We start from the raw sequence: 23,020 nt of genomic DNA, 5'->3' as shown, positions 1-23,020 counted from the left end.
TTACCATTGTTCATGACGAGCTCAGCTCGTCATGAGTGTACGAGAGGTGTACCTCATGACGAGCTGAGTTCGTCATGAGCATCGAAGGGGTTAAAGCACTGAATACTCTATAAACAATGTTTTACATGCAACTATTTTTGCTTAGAAATAACAAAGCACATGCCCAGATAGGTTTAGGGTTCAGTGTTGTACAAAAACTCCGTAGACAGGGGCATTTACAAAAATATGCTAGAAATTGCTTGAGACTCCAAGAAAATACTTCAAGTAACCAAATCTAGGATGAACTTTGGAGCACCAAAGCACATCATTTCTAGCAATCATATTGGTGCTCAGCTTTTGGCACAACAAAACTCTACTTGTGGTAATCCCCAAACGCTCTTTCAGTATTAAAAAACACTGGTAAACAAATAAGTAAAAATAGTCTCTAATTTTCAAGTCAAGGATGAATCTGCAATTAAGTCCCACATTTGGATTATGATAACTTCATACTATTAACCAATTCAACAGCATATTTGAAGACACAGTTTTCTGCACATTTAAAAAGAAAGTTTGTCTTACAGAGTGGGCAGCCTCTGCACAAAGGAAATTACTCCGCAACTGAAAAGGGTACGGTCCACCCCAACCTACAGGCTCTGTGGCTAAAAAAAGGAAATCATTCTACATAAAATGTGTGTATGTCCAGGTTTGGTTGAGCCTCGTAGAAACCTTTTATGCTCAGTCATTAATAATCTGCTTATATGAACTGCAAGCAAGATCAAATTCCGAGCCCGAGTAGCCATCTTGCAAATTTCAATTCCAAATTTGTGAAATTTATGGATCACATTTCACTGATGCCGTCAATAAATCTCTTGACATATCAATCCCTTAACGATCATCTACTTAGCAATTTGTAAAGCAAAATTAGTTTGCTTTAAAGACATATTTGTGTACAAGTATTTACTACATGATGAATTGTTTTCCAACATAAACACGACATACAAATTATTGTTTTCAATATGTAAATTTATGGTCAGCTTTTTTTGCTCTCTGCTTTTATAGGTTTGTTTTGCAACACTAATAAACCATGCAATAAAGAATTACTTACATCTTTGCACCACATGCACAGAGAAAGTGTGATGCCTACATTTAGAAGCAAATTTCACAGATGGTTCCTGGGACTGCTAATTATTGAATAACGTTCATTTATTTGTATGAACTCTTAGTAATTCTCTTAACCTCATTACTGCGGCGCGAATTCCGCGCAGTGCTGAACATTCCTATCGCGGGCGTGGTCATGGCGGCTCCCGGCCGTCATTAGCACACGCCCACCGTGACTCATGACGGACGGGAGTCGTCATCAGCATCGATGAGGTTAACAATTATGTTTTCCATTTTTAACAAGTCGCTGACTACCACTACACGATGATACTCCAAGCCACAATTGGAGATTTTCTGGCTGAGGTTGCTAACAGTGTTTGCTGTTTTGAGCAAATAGATGCCTTTCTTTGCTGAGATACAGAGGTGAGGAATTTTTTTTAATAATCAAAAAGCTCCTGAAATCTGCTTTTCCTGTAATGAAAGCCACATGTCCTACCACGCCCTAAATCAGCTACATAGCCAGACCCGATACACCACTACTTGCTTTTTAAAAACTGAATTTTATTTTTGCTGCATAAATATGTCTGCAGAAAGGGGGTCTTTGAGACTCTTGGAAGTGACATAGGTGTAGATTATGAGCAATTTGATAGGTTTGTCATTTTAACCATATGCTGCTCTTGATCCAGGGAGGTGGCTAAATCACTAAAATGGAACCATATAAAATATAAGTTACATGCAGATCTATGTTGTAGGTGCATAAATCCACTTTTCTAGGATGATGATTGAAACGTGTGACCAGTTACACAAAATTAATACATTGGGAACACTAATTTAGTGAGCTTTCTCACTAGGCAGAGAATATTGGACTTGCAGGGTAATAATGCACACTCACTCATCTTTGTATTCGGTGTATTTCCATAGATGTGTGGCTTGTGGTTAGAACCAGTGACCTATGGACTCTGTAGTCTGTTAGTAGCTCACTGAACTATCTCAAAAGGACTGGTGATATCTCATTCATATTTTTACTGTAGGAAGCTATTTAATCTGTAATACTTTTAAAAAACACTCATTTTGCTGCCACATTCTTTCCCATCTTTTTCTATACTTTGCTGCGCCCTTCATGTATACTCCTGCATGCATGGAGCACCCGCTGGTGAACCGACAACTAGAGCATAATCATCTTCACGAATCTCCTGAGTTTTAGCTCATGGTCGTAACGTCTATCCGAAGACAGACGCAAAGAAACCACCCAAGAGCCAGACACATGCTTGCAGATGCACATATTGTAAAAGTGCCTTGGGCAAACACACACATTCTTCAGGCGCAAACGTACCCACAACAGCCACACATTCATCCTGCACGACACATGCATGCAGAGAAATACCCTATATACTGCCTGAGCTCCCAGCATGATAGTCTCCTTGCTGGATACACACGCATACATAACCATGCATAATCACACACATACAGCCATCCAGATGCATAATAATGGTGCAAGAGGCCATAAGCAATGTAACGTAACCCAGTAAGACTCCGTGGGGCATTTAAAAGTCTCCATTGTGGGGCCAATGGACCTCTCACTCACCTGTGCCCTCACTCTTATTACACTGCATTTGCATACTAGTGTACTAGTGATAGCGACGCCAATTTAATTATCTCAAACACATGCCATGCTGCTAAGAACTGGGGTAGCAGAGTGGGCTAAAGAACGGTGATGGATTAAACCCAGATCTGTTGACTGGGTGTTTGATTGGTTCAGATGCTCCGTCCATCACCACCCCCTTTTGTACCGGTATGCTGCAAAGAAGTGCACCGATCCTGCGGAAATAATCTGTGAAAGAAAAAAATACACCTCACGCAGATAAATAAATCCACGCTGCAGACACACCCGTGCATGGTAGACAACCTCCTAACACATAATACAACGGAAGCAAAACTGCAGGGGATGGTGACAGCAGGGAGGCGGATGGGGAGGTTGGGTGTTTAAACTCCCGTCATGAAGGAGATGCCGTGAGATGAGGGGTAGTGCGGAGGCTGTCTGTGTGGATGAGATGGGTAATTGCAGGTATGGTTGCTAGTTGATGGACAGATGACAAGTAGCTCTGCATTCATGAATGGAGGTGCGGAAATTCTACTTATCCAGCCGAGCGCTGTAAAGCGACAAAGACAATAAATGGCACAAGCATAAAGACATATTATAGGAAGTAGCTGTAGGAAGGTACCTCCTGACTATGGTTGCCCCCAACTTTTTGCCCTGTGTTTTAGCTGGTTTTGGACATAGTCGACCTGGGATCCTGCCAATCAGGACCCCAGGCCTACTGCTCTCTCTTTAAAATGGATTCCATGTACCCTAGGTACATTTCCAATTGGGACTGGGCCACCTTATCAGACCCTGTAACTCAGGGCATAGGTGTACCCAGGGCTGCCAGGGACTGAAGCATGTATTATGCCATCCCTGGCTGGCCTCCTAAATTTGACACAACTGGCTGCATGACAGCTGGGGCAAAGTCGTGTAATCACCCTTTGCTGTAGGTGTAGTATACCTATACCTAACCCTAAAATGGACACACAGATTCCTATCAGTCACTCCTATGGCAGGCCTTGACAATCCTGAAGGCAGAGTGCGTGGAATCGTGTGAGATGGTGCTCTGGCATGAGCTGAGCCTGTCTGCAGCTTGCGGAACCAAGTCCAAATAGCTGTTCCATGATATCGCATACCATATACTCTTAAGTGCATTATAATCCTCGCGGTTAGATGCTAACTTTGGTATTGCTTTATCAAAACATGTCGAGTAAGGTGTCATACGAATTGGAATACTAACCCCTCACCAATTCTGGCGACGGGGTTAGCATTCCACCCTTCTAGAGGGACACGACATGTATGTAACTGTGAACCCCGGTTAAAGTTAACTGAAGCCTCAGCTCCACAAAATGGATGCTGCCACCACAGACACGAGTCTGACCTCCTGCTGCTGGGAGTCCTTCCAGCGAGGGAGGCCTGGACAAAGGGTTTCCTGTGCGGGGCGGTGCTAGCACCGTCCCAGACATGGTTTTGTGTATCCTGGGTAGGCAGGGCCTTTCAGGAAGGTGACTGCTGAGTGGCACCCCGGTGCTCACTACGCATAGGCCGGTCAGAACCAGTTCCAGGGGCACACCAGCCCCTGGCCTGGGGAAAGTCCGGCATGGCAGAGGGGTGTAACCACCCCCCTCCTAGTCCCACCCATAGGCAGGACCTAGTCACCGGGTCAGCCCCCTTTTTTAGTATAAAGATGGGAGCGGGCCCCCTGTTCAAATTAGATCATCTTTGGAATCAAGACACGACTTTCTTCGAAAGGACTTCAAGATTTCTTCCTCAAGATTCTCCCTTGTGGCTAAGGAGTAGTCACCCTGCATCAAGCGGGCACCATCCTAAGAACACTGCGGTCTGCTGCAAGTCCTTCTTCACGAATCCGACGACCCAGCTCGACGAGACCCGGCTTCCCTGGCACCTCTGACCTCTACTCACCTCTACAGCAAAGCTGAGAACCGTGAGTGCGACGAGACCTCGAGGGACCGACGATCGCCAAGACTGCACGACTTCTTTGTAACAAGCCCACCGAGTCTTCCACTGGTGAGTGCTTTGGGGTCCGAGAAGCCCCAACCCTGCGCAGCTCCAGCACCCAAGATCAGCCTTCCTGCATCTCCACGATCTGCGTGGGGCCCTTCTGCTGTTTGCTGTGCACCGCGTTGTTTGGCTACTAGCCGGCTGGCTTGTGGCCTTCTGAACGACGCCCGACGACATCACTGCTGCTGGTCTGGTTGCTCCAGACTGGCCCTTGCTTCCTTCTTTAAGAGAGGCACCCCGGACCCTCCTGGTCCACTCCAGACGCCATTTTAGGTCCACCGCGTGGGCTTGAATTTGCCAAGGCTTTGTTGCCCAATCCTGGGTCCAGCGACGCCGACAGCTTCTATCTTCGTGGGACAGCTCGCTCCTCCATCCTGGTCGCCGACAACGCCTCCTGGTCCGTGAGATCTGCGAGCACAGCATCACCCACTCGCCTAGTCGAGGTGGCTACCATCCGGTGCCCTCCTGGTGCCCACTGACTACTGGCTAGTAGTCTCGAACTTGGTCCCCTCTGCTTTCAGGTGTCATCTTCCTTCGATCCAGGCTTGGATCCATCGAACTTTCTTCACTGGTCGCCTGCCAGCAACTTCTTTCTTCCAGGCTCCTGGTCCGTCAACGAGGATTCCCGACGTCCTTTGAGTCCTATGCAGCTGCAGCCCCTGGGCTAGGTAACTTCGGCATTTCGGTGCCCCAGCATAGCCTCAGTATCCAAGGGTCAGAATCCACTTTTGTTTTCCTCCTACCAGGTCGGGTTCGCCCGAGAACACTAACTTTGCAAATTCTAGCTACCATAGACTTTGTCCCGCATCCCGCGTGAGAGTGCACACTCTGCACCCGAGTCCCCTGGGTCTCCTAGAAGTAATCTAACGATTCTATAGTCAAGTCCTAGCGATTCCAAAGCCTATTAGTACTGTACTTACCTGCTAGTAATTTCGCATTCCACTTTTCAAGTATATGGTTTTCCGTGCCCCTCGGGCATTTGTATATACTGTGCTAACTTAAGTATTTTTTATAAGAGTTTTGGTTTGTGCTTAGTACCCTGTCCTCATAAAGAGTACAGGGCTGTTGTGATTCTTAATAAATAACTGTTTATTTTCATAACACTTGTGTGGTGTCCTTTCACTTGGTGTTCAAGGGGTATATGTGTGGTAAACAGCTGGCTTAACACGCCCTCTCGAGTCTTTAGCCTTAGACTGCTCGTATCCACGCTACTAGGATAGCTGGTCTAGAAGGTTGACTTACAACCAATCATCAATAAGGGTTGCTGGACTGATACATAGTGTTCACTAGAATAGTGAGCACTGCATATCAGGCCACCTTCTCACAGTAGCATTGACAGAACATGACCTAGAGATATTAGGTACAAATAAGTGCAACTAGGCAGATTGGGGCATCAAATGAAAGAGGCTGCATTGTGATCAAAAGGATAGTAACATTTCGCTAATTCAAACAATAATGGCTAACAATCTTTAAGAAGAGACTCCAGCTGCATTAGATGGAGGCGAGAAGTAACTAATGAAATACTAGTCGTGGAGACACTATACGAGACTGTCACACATGGATTGTATCTGGAAAAAGGAGGGGTCCCACACAGACTGTAAATGACCAACCTGCGCAGTTCTCTGGCTAAATTTACCAATAGGATGAAAAGGTTCTTCAGAGGATGGGTTCAGGATTCTAACAGCCATTCATGGTGAAGAGTAAAGCCATGCAATTACATACCTTCTTATATCTCCTCTTGGGACAGGATTTCTTATGGCCAACCTCACTGGCTGTGAACGTGAGTTTACTACAGATCTGCCTATTCATACCTTAATTAAATTCCCAGTTGTCCATCGAGCAAATATAACATTAAGACTTCTTGTCCCTAGGGGAAATCCTCATGGCTCAGGCCCCACCCCTGAAAACAACACTTAGTTGAGAATCACATGTTCTAGGTTTCAGGAAGGAATGCGTCACAGAGGCAATACCGGTTTAATTATGGTTTGTTTTTCTCTACCTTCTCCACCGGGCATTTCTCCATCTCATGTATTTATTGATTTATTTACACACTCCCGCAACGTCATTGTTCTCATCTATCTTTGATTCACATGAGGCAAGTTCCATTGTCTGCTCGTGTTCTGCTACATACTGTCTCCGCTGTGCCCTCCTTTATCCTCCACTTCCACCATTTCCTGACCTATTATTCCTTTCCCCTAAGCCCTCCCTTTCCTTCACATATTCTACGCCACCCTTTAACCTTCACTTCCTTTATGCTTTTCTCTATCCTTCGTGTTTCTTATGCCCTCTACCGTAATTTGCTTCTTCTATGCCCTCCTGTACCTTTCGCATTTCCCATGTTCGCTTCTGTCCTCTTCTTCTATGCCCTCCTCTATTTATGCTTTCTTCATTCTTTCCTCTGTTGTGTTATATTATGGCATTTGTACAGAGCCAACTACCCTTTTTAGGATACAGAAGCGATAGTCCCCGCAGATAGCATGCCACGAGAAGTGTGGATGTATGGCTGGATGAGTGCGGTCTTTACTTTGAGGCTGTGTGGGAAGTACTTCAATGTTGTGCACGAGGAACACTGAGGTGCTGTTGTCGTGTCACAGGATGCAGTGCCTAGAGGGGCAATGGACCCGGAAGTGAGAAATACATGAAGATTTTTTTGAATGTGTGTTATGCTTTCAGCTTTGTCAAGACAGACTGCTATGGTCACTCTTTGGCCTTCTAGGATGTCAGGGCGCAGAGTATGTGACTATTTGGGGCCTGAAGAGTGGTCTAAGTTAGAGTTCTCTGGTGACCAAGTATTTGTAGATGTCTTTGACCTCAGAAAACCTGTATGGTAGAAGCTGTGTGGTATTTAAGCAGACTTGTATAACTTGCATCAGTGCCAATCAGTGGTCAGCAAGGCTCCACAGTTCCTTTCATAAATATAAGCCTGTCCTGTTGACTAAGAGACCATGTCATGAATTGGTGTCTATTATATGGTGACATGAATTGTATCAACTAGAATCATGAACACTCTCAAACATATCACCAGGGAGTCATCATAGTCCATCAAACTAAATCTTCTTTATTCTGAAGTTTTTGTCGTATAATATGTTCCTAATAGCCAACATGTTTGATCACTGGATAACCCAATGGCTGTCAAGGCTAGAAAAAATACATACAAATATAAAATCAGTCCATATGGATTAACACAATTGAAAATTATAATTGCCTTCGGCTAAAGGATGAGAAGAGAGTATGACCAAGCAAGTTTCACCTGTAATGGTTGAAATTGGGTATTTGCTGTATGCCATTCAATTTGAATCCTGTTTGACATTTGCGAGACATGTGGTACTGCGAGTTGCTACGGGATACCCACTGTCTGTTTGCTAGCCCTGTAATGTTCGGTCTTTCTTTCTTTAAGTGCTCTTGTGATGCTGCACACAACTTATTAAGAACTACTTGACATTTTGCCACTCCGCACCTCCGAGACGTCATCAACTGCTCCCTCAACTCCGCAACCTTCCCGGAAACACTCCTTCCATTCCCGGCCAAAGTCATCGAGAAAGCTGTCAACAACCAGCTCGACGCATTCCTCGAAACCAACAATTCCCTCGACTCCTCACAGTCCGGCTTCCGAGCCAAGCACAGCACCGAAACCGCCCTCATCGCAGCAACAGACGACATTCGAACTCTACTGGACAATGGAGACACAGTCGCCCTCATCCTCCTCGACCTCTCCGCAGCCTTCGACACAGTCTGCCATAGCACCCTTCTACAGCGCCTCAAAAACATCGGAATCCAGGGAAAAGCACTGGAATGGATCACCTCGTTCCTCTCCGGAAGAACCCAGAGAGTCCGCATTCCACCATTCAAGTCAGAGGCTACTGAAGTCATCTGCGGCGTACCTCAAGGGTCCTCACTCAGTCCCACCCTCTTCAACGTTTACATGAGCCCCCTCGCGGCCATCGCACGCCAACATAACCTCAACATCATCTCCTACGCCGACGACACTCAACTGATCCTATCACTCACCAGAGACCCTAACACGGCCAAAACCAACCTACACGAAGGAATGAAAGAAGTTGCCGAATGGATGAAGCACAGCCGTCTGAAACTGAACTCAGACAAAACAGAAGTCCTCATCTTAGGTACCTCCCCCTCCGCCTGGGACGACTCTTGGTGGCCAGAGGCCCTTGGAAAAGCACCCATCCCGACGGACCACGCACGGAACCTGGGCGTCATCCTGGATTCCTCACTCTCGATGAACAGACAAGTGAATGCCGTTTCTTCATCTTGCTTCAACATTCTTCGCATGCTCAAAAAAACATTTCGCTGGATCCCTACCGAAACTAGAAAAACAGTCACCCACGCTCTGGTCACGAGCCGTCTGGACTACGGAAACACCCTCTACGCCGGCACCACCGCAAAACTCCAGAAAAAACTACAACGCATCCAGAACGCCTCAGCCAGGCTCATATTAGACATCCCGCGTAAAGAACACATCTCTGATCACCTGAAAAACCTCCACTGGCTTCCCGTCAATAAGAGGATCACTTTCCGGCTCCTAACCCACGCACACAAAGCACTCTACGAAATCGGACCCGAATGCCTCAACACACGACTATCCTTCTACACCCCCTCCCGCCAGCTACGATCCTCCAACCAAGCCCTTGCCACTGTACCTCGCATCAACAAAACCACCATGGGAGGTAGATCCTTCTCCTACCTAGCAGCTAAAACTTGGAACTCACTTCCCACTCACCTTCGCCTTACTCAGAACCACCTAGCATTCAGAAAGCAACTCAAAACGTGGATATTCGACAAATAACTCCCTACCCTTCTTCAAGCGCCTTGAGACCCTCTGGGTATGTAGCGCGCTATACAAATCTTTTGACTTGACTTGACTTGAATAATAATTAATTTCCATCATATTGATCCCTATGGTCCGATTTTATATTTGTTCTAGCCCTGACGTAATTATTAGTAAGTCAAAAAACACACATTGGCTGGCTAGACCATGCTCTGTAAGAAAAACTTGAGAATAAAGAAAGAATTTATTTGACGGACTAAGATGACTCTCTGGTGATATATTTGAGAATGGTCGCACTTGCAGTCAAAACTGAGTGATTTTCCTTTTCCCTATTTTGAGACCTTTTCAGTTACTGCTCCCCTTTGCTGAGCACCTGACTAAGGACACTTAAGACTTGAAGGGCACGTTTGCTACAATTTAAATAGGAGTGTGCCAACACTACTCTAACCTCTCAACTGTTCACCGAAGTATATAAAATTGATGCTGTCATGACTGTCAAAGACTAGAGTGGCTGTCCTTCATCGTGTTGTTGGCGGGAGAAGATAGGGTAGACTCTGTTTACTATGCCTATTACCTGCTGAGGGAAAGGGGGAGGTGTGGTTAGAGTTCCATATATCAATGAACAGGATGCAGGTCTTCAGATGAGAAGTGGCAGTGGGCACTTCTGTATTTATTGGAGAGGCAATTATTATATTTTACGTATATGGCAAGGTGATTATGAGGTTATTTAGGGTGGATCTCCCCATTTTGGGTAGAGTGCATGTGTCTGTCGTCTTGGCATAATGATGTGGTCTGAAATGTTCCTTAGTTCTCAATTGGGCTTATTCTGGTTGAAGGGTTATCACCCTGAGATCTATCCAAGAGCCAGTGGTTGATGCAACTAACTGGGGAACAACCATGTTTTCACTTCTCTTCTGAACTTTTTTAATGCTCCTGGATGCCTTGATGGTGATTCATACTGGAAAATCTTATTGTTATGTGGTACAATAACTGTAGTGTTACCCTGCAGCACAGTGCCCTATTTTGTTTGTATTGCTTACATTTAATTTGAAGAAACAGTAGTTATTTTCTTTGGGGGGCTCTACGGATAATGCAAAGCGCTTGAAGACAGATTTCATAGCTGGTCATTAAAATGCTTGGAAGGCTTGTGTTGTGTTCTCCGGAGTAATGGTGGAACAGAAGCCTGGCTGCAGCGTTTTGTATTTGTTAGGCTTTAAGATCACAAGCATGAGAATAGTTTGCAGTTTCTGATGGTATTCAAGGTATCGGTAGATGTGTTGCAAGGTGTCCATTACGTGAAAGGTGTTCCTTGTTACGTCATTGGCATGCGATTTCAGGGACAAATACGAGTCCATCGTTAATCCTAGGTTTCTCACTTCTCTTGCTGCAGGTGGAGAGGCATTAAGTTCCTTGGTCTATATGTTCGTGGACTGGTGTTTGTGCCATTGTACACATGTTTTGATCTCTCCGAGTTGGATCTAAGGTAAGAAGACAATCAAGCCTTGACTTCTACAGGTCTTCTGAGCCAAAGTCTTTTAGAATGATTTGTTTACCTGCATATTTGCAATGGGTAAGTTTGCAAGATCTTATCAGGTCTGGTAATAAGGTTAGGTACATGATAAATAAGAGAAGAGAGAACCTGACCCTTAAACAATGCCAAAAATGTTGGGTGTGACTGGTGATGTGAAAACTGAGCTTCCACAGTCCTCGGGGGTACGAGACAATTCATGTAGGGTGTTGTTCCCTAATTTGAGTTGTTGCAGTCTGCGTAACAGTGTCTTGTGGTGACTAGTGTCAAATATTGCTAGTAAGCAATAGGGCAGTCAACTATTTTTCTACTGCGAGTGTTGGGTCATCCCAAATGGATAACAAGGCTAACGATGTACCTGATCTGCCAAATAGTGCACTTAGGAATGGGTTGTTTGAGACTGGCCTTTATTTCGCTGGCTGGGATAGTCTAAGATTCATCTTCTTGAGGAGTGGTCTATGTAAGAAAGAGGTTTTTAGCGCAGGTGAGAAGGATCATAGTTCAGATCCAATGACATATTTAGCATGCTTCCAGCCACTTCCCCTGCACTGGTTGTGTAAAGGATCTTTTTGACAATTTGCAGGGGTTGCTGGATGGTGAAGGTGATCATGGTGGCTTGCCTGCGTTAATACTGTACAAATATGTTTGGGGGGGGGGGGCTAAAGTGATGATAGGTGGTTTATAGAGGAGGAAGAAGAAACAAGTGAACGATGAAGTGGAGTGACATCTTACTAGCTAGGATTCACTTTCGTTCATGAAGTGCTTGGTGTGAGACATTTGTAAAGCTTACTTGTGGATGACTGCAAGGTCATCTCCAATCTTCCTGATACAATCTGTGTTGATGTGATGATACTGTATTCTGGTAGTATTGGTTCCTGGCACAGGAGTGCAGAATTTTCAGCAAGCCAAGTTACTTAGATGAAAGTGAGGTCTGCTGCTGACTATAATAGTAAGGCAAATACGTTGTGGATGTACTTGTTCATAGATCTTGCATTGAAGAGCAGACAGTTTAGCTGCTGGGTATTTGTCCTCTTGTTGTAGTGATGTATTGAGAATATGGGACCTAACATCTGTAGAAGGAGGAGAAAGCGCCGACAGAGTGCAGGTCACTGTCTGTAACCTAAAGCGGGACAGGTGTGTGGATGTGTGGGTTGGATTATCCAGGTGTAGGTGGAGGAGAGAGAGCATGAGTGGATATGTAGGGATAAAGAGCAGGCTTGTGGGTCACGGAATCCAGGGGCAGGAGGAGGGTTTGCTTTGGGAGAATGGGTAGGAGTCAAAGAGTGGGCTGCTATGGTTATAGGCAGAGGTAGGATAGCTGAGCAGGTTTGTAGAGGAGAGGACGCATGTGTAGAAGAAGGGAGGGGCCAGGGGTATAGGTAGGGGTCAACAGGTGGACTGCTCTGCTTGTAACATGAAGTAAAGCGGAGGGGTGGGCATGTGGGTTGGACATCTCTCGTGTTAGATGGAAGAGGGTGGAGGAAGTTTGTTTAGTTCAGTTCAAAAACTTTATTGCGGCTAGATATAGCCATAAAAGCACAGTCACAATAAAACAAATATTGTAACAGATCCAAGGTCAGAATAAACATTTCATAATATACATAGGCGTTTGGGCATAATAAGGAATACCATTAAATACAGTCGTCATTATCGGATTTCATAGTTGTAAAATACATTATAAAAATTATAAAATTACGATTCGATTAATTAAAAATTTTAAAACTCTAAAAGCTCTAAAAAAGAAGAATAAAAGGCTGTCTATTTCACTTGATCCCGGTTTCTTCCCACCAAGTCTCCCTCCTCAGCCCCCTCATGTATGGACTCCCGACTATGTATCCAAATATTCAGTTTGTAAAGGCTTGGGGGACTAGTTAATAGCTTTAGGCTCCTCCGTTTTTAGCAAGTTTCTACTGATTAGCCACATGGAAAACAAAAACTTAGATACAGCGACCACAGAAACCGGCTCCGTTTAGTAGTCCAAGGTCTCTTCGGGGCAGGATAAAAGGACCTTGGTCTGTATCAGTAGTGTGGCTCACTGGTTAGAGGCGGCAGACCCGAGAGCAGAGGACGGCCCGGGACCAGGGTTCGATTCCCAGCGCGGCAGGTTTCTGGACCAGGGTCAGCGGACTCGATAATTCTCTCGCCTCGGTGCCCACTCTGATCAGCGATCACACTCGGCAACTCTGGGCATTAGCTTGCCTCATCTTCACTAACGGCCCCACCAGACCGCCGGGGATGCCTGGTCTCACCCTGGAGATACCCATTAAGGGACCATCTCTCAGGGAAGCCAGGAAGGGTTTCGCAGCGGTCGAAGCGCCTTGGGACCCTATGGGTAAGTAGTGCGCTATATAAATGCCTATACATTTACATTTACATGTATCACCTACTTGGAAATCTAGCTTAATGGTCAGTGGGTTGTGGTCACTACCACTTTATGCCAAAGTTCCAAGCTAATTGATTATTTTGTAATCGCCGATACCTGTCTAGTCTTTTGAAGGTCGGTAGCCCAGGATTATCATTCGGAAAATGCCCATTACAGGCCCTTATTGAGGAGGATAATGTAAAGGAGGTCATTTGGAGCACTAGTGGTGTGCAACTCTTTACCGCATAAGTGTTAGGGGGTGGGATAGACCAAATTGTGTCTTCTTTTGCGGTGATGGATTTCAAAGCTCCCTTGAGGGTTTCATAATGGCAGTTGAAATCCCCCCCAATCACGAGTGTCACGTCACCTGGTAGGGATTTCAAAAGGGTATCCAGTAGGACCAGGGTCGGAGAGATACCACTATACTGGACAGGTCGGGAATAGATGTTAATTAGTGCCAGTTTTGGTCGATTTTTAAAGGACAAAATTATGCAGATTATGTCTGGTGACAGGGTATTGACTCTTTCAACCACGCAATCAATATGGGTTCCTACCCAGATACACTTCCCCCCTGAAGGTCTGCCTCTGGGGCCCTTAACTGCATGTTCGGCGTAGGTCGCAAAACCCACCCGATGAATCGGGTTTAGGGCCCACGTCTCTAGAAAGAGGCAGATCCCAAAGGAATCTATGAGTGCTTCCCAATCTGGCAAATCCATTTTGGCCGTTAAGCCCGCAATATTCCACAACAGTAGACTTAGGCCTCTAATACAACTCTCTGGCCCCCTTCCAGCTCTAGTAACAGGTACAGGGCCCTCCAATGAATCTAGGTCCACCAAACCTCGATCAACAATGCTGGGGCGGGAGGAGGGTAATGCTACTACTGCTGTAAGTACTGGTACATTCACTGCTGTAAGTACTGGAAGTTTGTAGGTAGCAGCTGCTGCAGAATTGCACAGTAGGTTGACTAGGGCGTATCAGAGTGTGGGATGCGACCTGGAAATAGTCACCATACGTTGTGCCTCACCAGAAATTTCCTCTTAGCAAGTGACATTTTTGGTGTCTGCAGTTTCAGTTCAGCTCTCCTTGTGGGTGGATTGTCCTTGGTCAATTCCCCAGAACCCAGTGACCGTTTTCCTTACCATCTGGATGTAGACAAAGTGCGCACCATGAAGTGCTAGTTGCTTAGAGGCAATGATAGCTGTGCCTTGTAGTGATGAGTTGATCCTTACTGGGACGTCTGGGGGAGGTGTGGCAGTGTGTCCTCGGCCCTTTCTGGGTCCTAATAGGCAAGCACCCATAACCAGTGGCACTTTACCTGGGCAACCCAAAAGGTCTGTAAGTGGGAGGTGAAGCTCTAGTGGCACGTTGACTAGAAACAATGGGAGAACTACCCATAGGAACCCTAACCCTGGCATGCAGTGACAAGGAAAAATGCATCCTCTGCTTTCTATATGCCAAACTCCTATTTCTTTCTCGTTTCCCTCCTCCATCCTCTGCTTACACTATGCCCATCTCCGTCATTTGTTTGCACTATGCATTCCATTATCATTTGATTCCTCTATACCAGGGGTATTCAAACGGTGGGGCGCGACCCCCAGGGGGGCCGTGGAGCGATGCAAAGGGGGTCGCGCCTTCACTGTGTCACTTCTGGCCTGGCCTCCAGGGCTTCTGCCCCCCCTCCTCCCCCATCCTGTGTTTCAGCCTGGGCTGCTGCAGGGCAGCTAGCGCTCCTGAAGCCTCGGCTGGGCAGTGTCTGGAGTCTTATCTCTGGCCCGAGTTTTTCACAGGTCTTTAAAGACCATTAGCATATTACATGCCTTTGTTAACTGATTACCAAAGCTTAGTTTTTTTTATGGTTCCAGTAGCCCCTGGGCCCCCACTCTGCCTATTCCTTACATTTGTATTTTTACACTTACTGCTGTAGTGTGAGAATGCATTTAAAGAAAAGAAATATAAAGTTGGGTTTGAAAAGAAACATGCCTGCAATGTGTTGTTTAAAGATCCTGCAGAGACCTGCTCTTGACACTAAATAGAGTTATAAATAAAAAAGTATGTATTAATTTGTTATGTGACTTTTCTGTCTTTATTCTCTTTAATTATTAGTCATGGATCAATGAGGCATCCCTAGAACACAATTAAAAGTGCTTTCTATTTATATTTGCTGTTCTAAATATTCACAGATAAGCGCAAAAAATACAGCTGTAGGTGACTGCTTATTTCTGGGCCATCAACATAATGAGCTGGTAACCCTAATCATTAGACTGGAAGTTTGTTGCAGGATCAGCACATTATTTATTTCCTCCACCCTCGAACCCTGATTAATGCCATTAAAGCAACAGTTTAACTTCTATCTGAAACCCTACGCTTCAAGTTTCAGGGAATGCACCCTGCTTTCAGACTACTCACTTCTCATTCTCGCCTTAACTTTCACGTTCACCCTGCACTCCCAGCGATCTCAATGCACTCACACTGATCACCATGCACTCATAGCGATCACAATGCACTCACACTGATCACCGTGCACTCACTACATTCACCCGCTCACCCTGCTCTCACAGTGATCACTCTGAACTAACACTTTGCTTGCATTGTTCACTCTGTACCCCAAACTGCAGTCACACGAGCACACTTCTCACCCTGCACTCATGTGACACTTCACTCACCTGCCCCCCCCCTTACTGCTCAATCTGTAGCTCACTCAAACAAGGCCATCACTAACCATGCACTAATTCGTCCCACTCTGCTCACCGTGCAGTCACATGGGCACTCTTGTCATCTACACAGTGCAGAAGGTTAAAGTGCCTGGTACAAAGAAGATGTACCATGCACATCACAGAACTGAGTGTGAGTAAACTATGAGTAGCACTATAAAAAATGAAATGTTTGTCAGACAGGTGCTATAGAGAGATGAGGTGTATTGTTGGTGAGTGGTAGTGAGGGAATTGATGGAGAAGGTGGAAAGACGGTTGCACTGTGTGCGTTCAGTGTTTGGACAAGCCCTGGCTGGGAGTGTTAAACCCTCCCAAAGTTTGGGTCTAGTGGATCCCCTGCTTCTGCCTATTATTTACATTTGTAGTGCGCTACTGTTACCAAAAGGTGTCTTGGGGCTAATAAACATCTGCCTGCAATGTGAGAGAGGGATCCGGGGTTGGGAGAGGAGAGAAGAGAGGGATGGAAGGAAGGGGGTGAGAGGAAAGGGGCATGGGTAAACTGCTCAACTCTTCACAAGACCGCCAAGGTTTGAATGCACCCTTGCTGCTCCCAGCCATGGCCAGATGAGCTTCTAATGTGGCAGCGTGTATTCCTGCGGATTGGGAGGCCCTTCACAGAGGTTGACTAGACACCTTTCTGATGTTAATTGCTGTATTTTGGTTATAAACTGGTATTGATGGGGTGAAATCTTTCCTCGGTATTACTGTGTTTAAAACAATTCTAAATAATAAAGCAATGTCACCCAAAAATACGCAGCATCACAGAACATTATTTACATTTTCTACTCACACAATTTAGTCAAGCCTGTCGCATAATTTGGTCCTCACCTTCCTCATAACCTAGTGGTTTAGAAATGTTTGTCAGGGGGGGGTCCTTACGTTTGAAAATGTTGACAGGGGGGTCTCGGCATCCAAAAGTTTGAGGACCTCTGCTCTATACCCTCTTAAAATCTGATTCCCTTCTCTGTCCTTTGCTTACACTATTGCCCTCAATCGTTTGCTTTCTCAGTGCCCTCATCTGCTCTTTTCTTTCTCGCTGTCCACTTCCACCTTTTGATTCCGGTGTGCCCTCTTCTAGTCTTTACTTTCAAAAGGTCTTCCTCTGTCCATTGCCTCATCTATCTTCATGTACCCTTCTGTTCTGCTGGGATTACTACTGCAATGACTGAATCCATCCTTATTTTCCTCTGTGTCTTGTAGTGTGCTGCATTTTATCTATGACCTTTTGCATCCATTGTACCCTCCTCCAAAAGATTATTTCCGCTATGCCAAAGTTTTCCTTGCATCTATGATCTCTCCTGCATCCTGTGCATTTTATGTTTCAAAATACACAGGGCTTCCTTTGTGTCTTCCTGATACTTTTTTTATTTCTTTATGTCCTGATGCATGTGTTGCTTCGGAGTCCTGCCAGCATTCTGTGCTTCATCTAAGCACTCCTGTACTTCTTGCTTCCTCTGTGCTCTCTAGTAGCCTGAGCTTACTGGGCGTTCTCCCACAGCCCATGCTTCCCCTGTGCCCTCCTGAATCCTGTGCTTCTACAAAGTCCTGCATACTGTTTGCTCCAGACTTTCCTACATGTTTCGACCCCTCTGTGCCCTCCTCTCCGTCCACTAATCTCTCGGGTACCCGTTACTACTTCTGAGCCATCCAGTGTGCTGGTTTCCTGTAGCTCTCCTGGCTGCCAGGCTGCCAGGCTGCTTCTGTGCTCTCTTTTTGTCCATGCTGCATACTCTGCTTGCTGCGCGCTTTAATTCCTCTGTGCCCTTCCTCCAAGCTCTCCTACATCCCTAACTCTGTGCTCTCCAGCACCCTATGCTTCCTTATTATCACCAGCATCCTTTACTTCTTCCATGTCATATTGCGTTCTTCGCTTCTGCGGTATCCTCCTCTTATCCCCGATTTCCTTCTGGAAGAGGCTGTTCTGTTACTATTGTACATGGAACAGGTTCAGCCAAGGCATCCAAGCCAGGGTTTGAAGGAAAGGTACAAGCTTTATATATACTGCATAGCTATTGATCAGCCCCTTTTAGTCACGGCCCATAAAACCATACAGCCCTCCACCACAGATCCCTCCCTTGCTTTTCGTTCATGAGGTCAGTGCTTTTGTGATGCGAATTGCTCCCCGCACAATGCTCTGCTCACGCTTTTTACAATGCAATCCATCAATGACTGAGCTGCGTTTTAGGTTGTCACCCCTCGCAACAAAGCTACGCCCACCCCCCCTGCTGGCAGAAGACCCCTGCTGCTCCACACAAACGAGAGATGACAAGGACCACAAACTACGCGCATGGGTGCCATCTCACAACGCTCGTGAGGCAATGAAGCACTACAAAACCAAATAAATAAAAAAGATGTTTCCACAGACGAGAACCTACAAGTGTTTTCCTTTGAGCCCCCTTCCTACGAAATCAAGGACCCTCGCGTGATGGCTCGGAAGGAGACATACAGCAGTGGATGTTGCAGTGATGCACCTAGGAAGCCGTGAGCACCGACCTGCCCATTCAGTGTGTCCCACACACACTAAGTGCAACGGTCCTGTGTGGACAGTGAAAACTGTGTTTTTCTATCTTTCACTGCCACCTCTACTCCCAACAGCGTCCCCCATTTGGTGGCATCCTTGATCTGGCAGTGTTTTATTTGGACAACAAGGCTTGAGCCCCTCGGATGAGTACGGGAAAACATTTCTTGTTATATGCAATAAAAAAGCACAATTATCCCCTGCAGCTACCAAGAGCCCTGTAATGATGGAGACGCTTATTTTTAACCGAGTAAACTGAAAACGTCAGATCACATAGTGTAATATTCATGGCATGAAGTAGTGACCGCTCCACCGCCGCAGAAAGCACTCTGGTAGTGCTTACCAGTCGCACCCAACTCCAGTTCTGCTCGGTCGTATTTGACTAATGACAGATTTGAATGTGACGTCATCCAGTTAAACTGAGCGAGGTGCACATATCTGCAGACCAAAATGGGAATAATCTTAAAATGCAAATACGGAATCTGACGAATACACTGCTTCCTCACATGTGTAGATGCGACCAGGCGGTTGCGCGCGCTCACCTGCCTGCTTCACAGTACTACGGGGACATCGTATAGTTGTATTTCTCACACATGGAATGTCTGAGAGGTTGCGTCCAGGACCTAAGTTACAACGGGAGCGTTTAACAAGAAACTATACACTAAAAATCTCCTCAAACAGACCCACATGCATCACTGTTGATCACCCTCATATGTTCCCAATAACGTTGTTTTGAAGTGTGCATCGCCATTGTAACACAGTGGAAAGGCATTTAACAAACGTGGACAATAAAATGACGCTTCCAATTTCTTAAGACATCGCCGCCCTCCCTCCTTCAGACTGTGTCGCTCCTCTTTACCGCATGCCGCCTCTTCCCTCCCATGACTCTTTTTACAAGTGGTTTCTGAACATAAATAAACAGGGAAAGAATAGCCCCGGGTCAGATGATGCGGCTGATGGACAGACAGATCGGCGCGGATTTCCACACAGCGCCAAGCAAGGGCACCGAGGTACAAGTGGGGTCATTCTAATGAGATGGCGGAGAGGGGTGGGAAGGCGCTTTAAAAATGAGGGTGTTACACAAAAAGCAAAAACTAGCAGACCCGCGACTACTCGAGAGCATAATTTCAGTATTCCTAAATGCGCCTTGATTGACAACTCCTAATACCTCCAGTAACCTCAGATTGCATCCATGCTGACAGTGCATGGTCCACACCCCCTGCCAGGCCCCTCCCACAACCACAATCAAATGCTTTTCAGACGACGGCCACTAGCTGATTCCAAGCCTGGCTCCGATGCCAATTCCCATGGCTCTCATATCAACTTCTCACCGCAGCCTACAGTTTCCAGCCTCCCGTACGATTTTTCCTAGCAATCCAGAAATCCTCTCTCATCACAATCTTAGGGTTCCCTCATTAAATGTCAACACTGCTCCGTCCCTTTCCCACAGACAGCACTCGTTAATTTTGCAGCCGCAGTCATTTGAAGACAGTCAGCAGTCCAATGCTACCTACAATCGCAAGGGCCTCATTGATAACCTGCCAAAATATAATCGCTCATGAACCCCAGTGCATACTCCAACTTGAATCCGTTTAGAAGCTATATAACATGTTTAACGATGCCCATCTACACGACCAATCAAATACTACATTGCAATCTCGGCGACACAACACCCCACGGCTCTTCTCAGCATCAATCACAACCCAGTGGTCAGCCCAAGAAACAGTTCCCTGTGACTGTCCGACGATCCATCATGCTGCATCCTTAAATGCCCAAGAGTTCCAGCCCCCACACCACCACATTCAGCATACACCAACGTTATGTTAAATATCTCATAGCATCCGAAATCACACCACAGCGACAACTTAATAGGGCTCACGGGGAGTTCAAGCTCACAATTACAATCAGAAATTTGTTCTGCTGCCCAAATAAAACAACGATCCCAGTCCCTGAACAGGGACTACCAGGGGTCTACCAACACACTTAATTTTGGCCCTTACAATATTGCATTTAGGTTGCAAAGCATCTCGAACACAACGATTGCAGAGTTCAAACGACCCCACACACAATACCTTCAGCACCACAACCCCAGGGATAACATTAAAAGCAGCCCAGTAGGATTCAAGGGTTCACAGCATCCCACCGCAGTCATGGACTGGGAGGAATACACATCACCACAAATCAATCACGGGGTTTTCGAACCTTCATAAACCTAGGTTAGAAAACAAACCCATTACGATCCTAGGTTTCAGATCACCTCCCAGGGGAACCGGAGAGTGTTTCCCCAACACCCCTTGGTGAATGCTCTGCAGCCTCCTCCCTCCCCTTAATATTCACCGGGTTGAATAGGAGTGAACCCCCTCCCCCACATCACTTCCCCAAGGATCCTTACCTGGCTGATACTGGCCGCTTCGTGCAGCATTCGCCGGCTCCTGGCCCACTAGCAGCAACAGGAGGAGGGGGAGATACCCCCAGATCCCCCGCGCCGCCGACATTACCGCCCGCACACCGGGCCTCGGCTCTGGCTCTCACGGAATTCAGCAATCACTCCATCCCGCACTGCAAGCAACCTGAGGAGCCTCGCGCTAGCTCCAGCCAACCCTCCGGAGTGAGAGGCGGGGCACACACGGGGCGAGCGCGCAGGCGCGAGAGGTAGGAGGAGGGTGGGCCAAGCTGTCTCACGGCGCTTGCGCGGGCTGGAACGATACATACGAGTAATACGCCTGAGAGGGTGCGGGGCGCAACCACTACAGTTGGACAACTCAAGATTTTAGGAGTGTGTTCCGAACCTAGACCAGAGTCTATTGTACTTTGCTTTTAGTCTCGCGCTCGAGGCAGGGTACACTGTCCTGCTACTAATATACAATTCTACATCTAGTCAGAATATTTTGGAAAAGTGTGACTTTCTTCCAAAACAGGCGGTGAGGCTAATTCGCCAAGTCAAATTTTAGGATATGCGGCTAACACTAAGGGTTGGGCGAAAAATGTGGGGCTGGGCGTTGCAATAGCAATTCAGTACGCCAATCGCCTGCTGCTCTGAGGACACAACAGCAAGGAAATAACGAGCCACGAGAAGAACCTCCGCGCATGCGTGAAACGGAGGACGAGCAACATGAGAGGGCCCAGTGTGAAGGGCAGGGGGCAGCAGAGGGCACGGAGATGCGCTGCACGTAACTCTTGCGTAGCAGTTGCGCTTAGGATGAGTCCCGGACTCATTTTAGGAAGCCAAGGTAGTCCTTGTGTTGTGTGTCAGTGAGCCCTGTGGACAAAAAACCTAGCTGGCTACTTTTATAGATAGTGATTATCCCCCGGTCGTTAGTCTAATCTTACGGGGCCGCTGCGCTGTCACGGCTTGTCATGCGCTGCAGTATGAGAGTCTTAATTTGTCCTCAGCCAGAAGGGCAACGCAAACTCCTCCGCTCCTGCTCCCCAGCCGCATTCCTGATGAAGTCTGCAATGGTAAAGCTTTAAGCGCCGAAGCACAGGCGATGTTGTGTTCGCACAGCCACGGCGGGGTTAATGGCCCTAGCTGGTAGCGGCGAAATAACATTATTCGGACTGAAAACATGAGGGTTAAAGAGCGGAAAAACATTCTAAAACATAAGAATGGAAACGGGACGGAAATCAAAATGCTGAAACTGGAATGTATTGTGCTAAACTTGATATTTTATTGTTTTACTTAACGTAATTGTTATACTGTATGTTGAGAATGTCATCAATATTATAAGGCGAATTGCTATAGGTTGCAGTTGTGGTGTTTAGGATACCTGGGCTGGGGACACCACTATGGCTAGGGTGACCAGATCTTGAGAACCAAAAAACAGGACATTTTGCAAAAGGACTACAATTTTACATCAATGGAGCAAAGCACAATGACAGTTCTCATTCACGTTGGAACACAGGCTCTAAGGAAATAAAATATAATTTCTAAATCCAGCATCATACCTGATAATTAAGTTGCTTACTTTATAACAGGTGCGAACTAGCACAACTTTGGAACACCTAAAAAGTGCCTCTCACTGTTTTTAGTTGACCCCTCTAAAAACCTGGACATGAGCCAAAATTGCCGAAATTTCTTGCGACTGCTGGTGGAAAACTGAGACTATCCCAGAAATTCCAGGACACCTGGTCACTCTAACTATGGAACATGGGGTGGATGATTTTGTCAGTTGGTGAAGACCTCTGGGCTGTACAGTCCCTACTTGCCTGTTTTCCCAATAAACCACCTTACCAGGTTTAAGGCATCTTCCTAAAATTTGGCGATGATGTGGGATACGAGACATCCACGCGTGTTCAGGACGTGGTTGGGGTACAGGCAAACGTACCGGATGAGGCTGGCAATTACTGTGGGAGGAACGCGAGTGTGGACAGCGGACACTCCTGTGAACAAGAAATGGCAGCAGAGAATGGCCTTCTACGACACATGTAGTGGGC

At 46.4% G+C, this 23,020-nt stretch overlaps 1 protein-coding gene across 9 annotated transcripts in view; it reads right to left on the bottom strand.

Moving 5' to 3' along the window:
- NEO1 (neogenin 1) overlaps window positions 1–21,214 on the bottom strand; it is a 540,003-nt gene extending 518,789 nt beyond the window's left edge. For 4 of the 9 annotated variants that reach the window (XM_086959251.1, XM_086959258.1, XM_086959252.1 and 1 more), the window contains exon 1: window positions 20,979–21,193. In XM_086959251.1, coding sequence (XP_086815377.1) covers window positions 20,979–21,081 — 103 coding nt within the window. In that variant the 5' untranslated portion in view covers window positions 21,082–21,193. Of the gene's footprint in view, window positions 1–20,978 lie in introns of all 9 variants that reach the window. The other 5 variants (XM_086959254.1, XM_086959259.1, XM_086959256.1 and 2 more) reach the window with 3 other exon arrangements.
- Window positions 21,215–23,020: the final 1,806 nt, after the last annotated feature.

The sequence above is a fragment of the Lissotriton vulgaris genome, chromosome 2_2, assembly GCF_964263255.1.
Source record: "Lissotriton vulgaris chromosome 2_2, aLisVul1.2, whole genome shotgun sequence".
Lineage (NCBI taxonomy): Eukaryota > Metazoa > Chordata > Amphibia > Caudata > Salamandridae > Lissotriton > Lissotriton vulgaris.
Note: the sequence above shows the minus strand (reverse complement) of the source record. Positions and strands in the feature narration are given on the sequence as shown.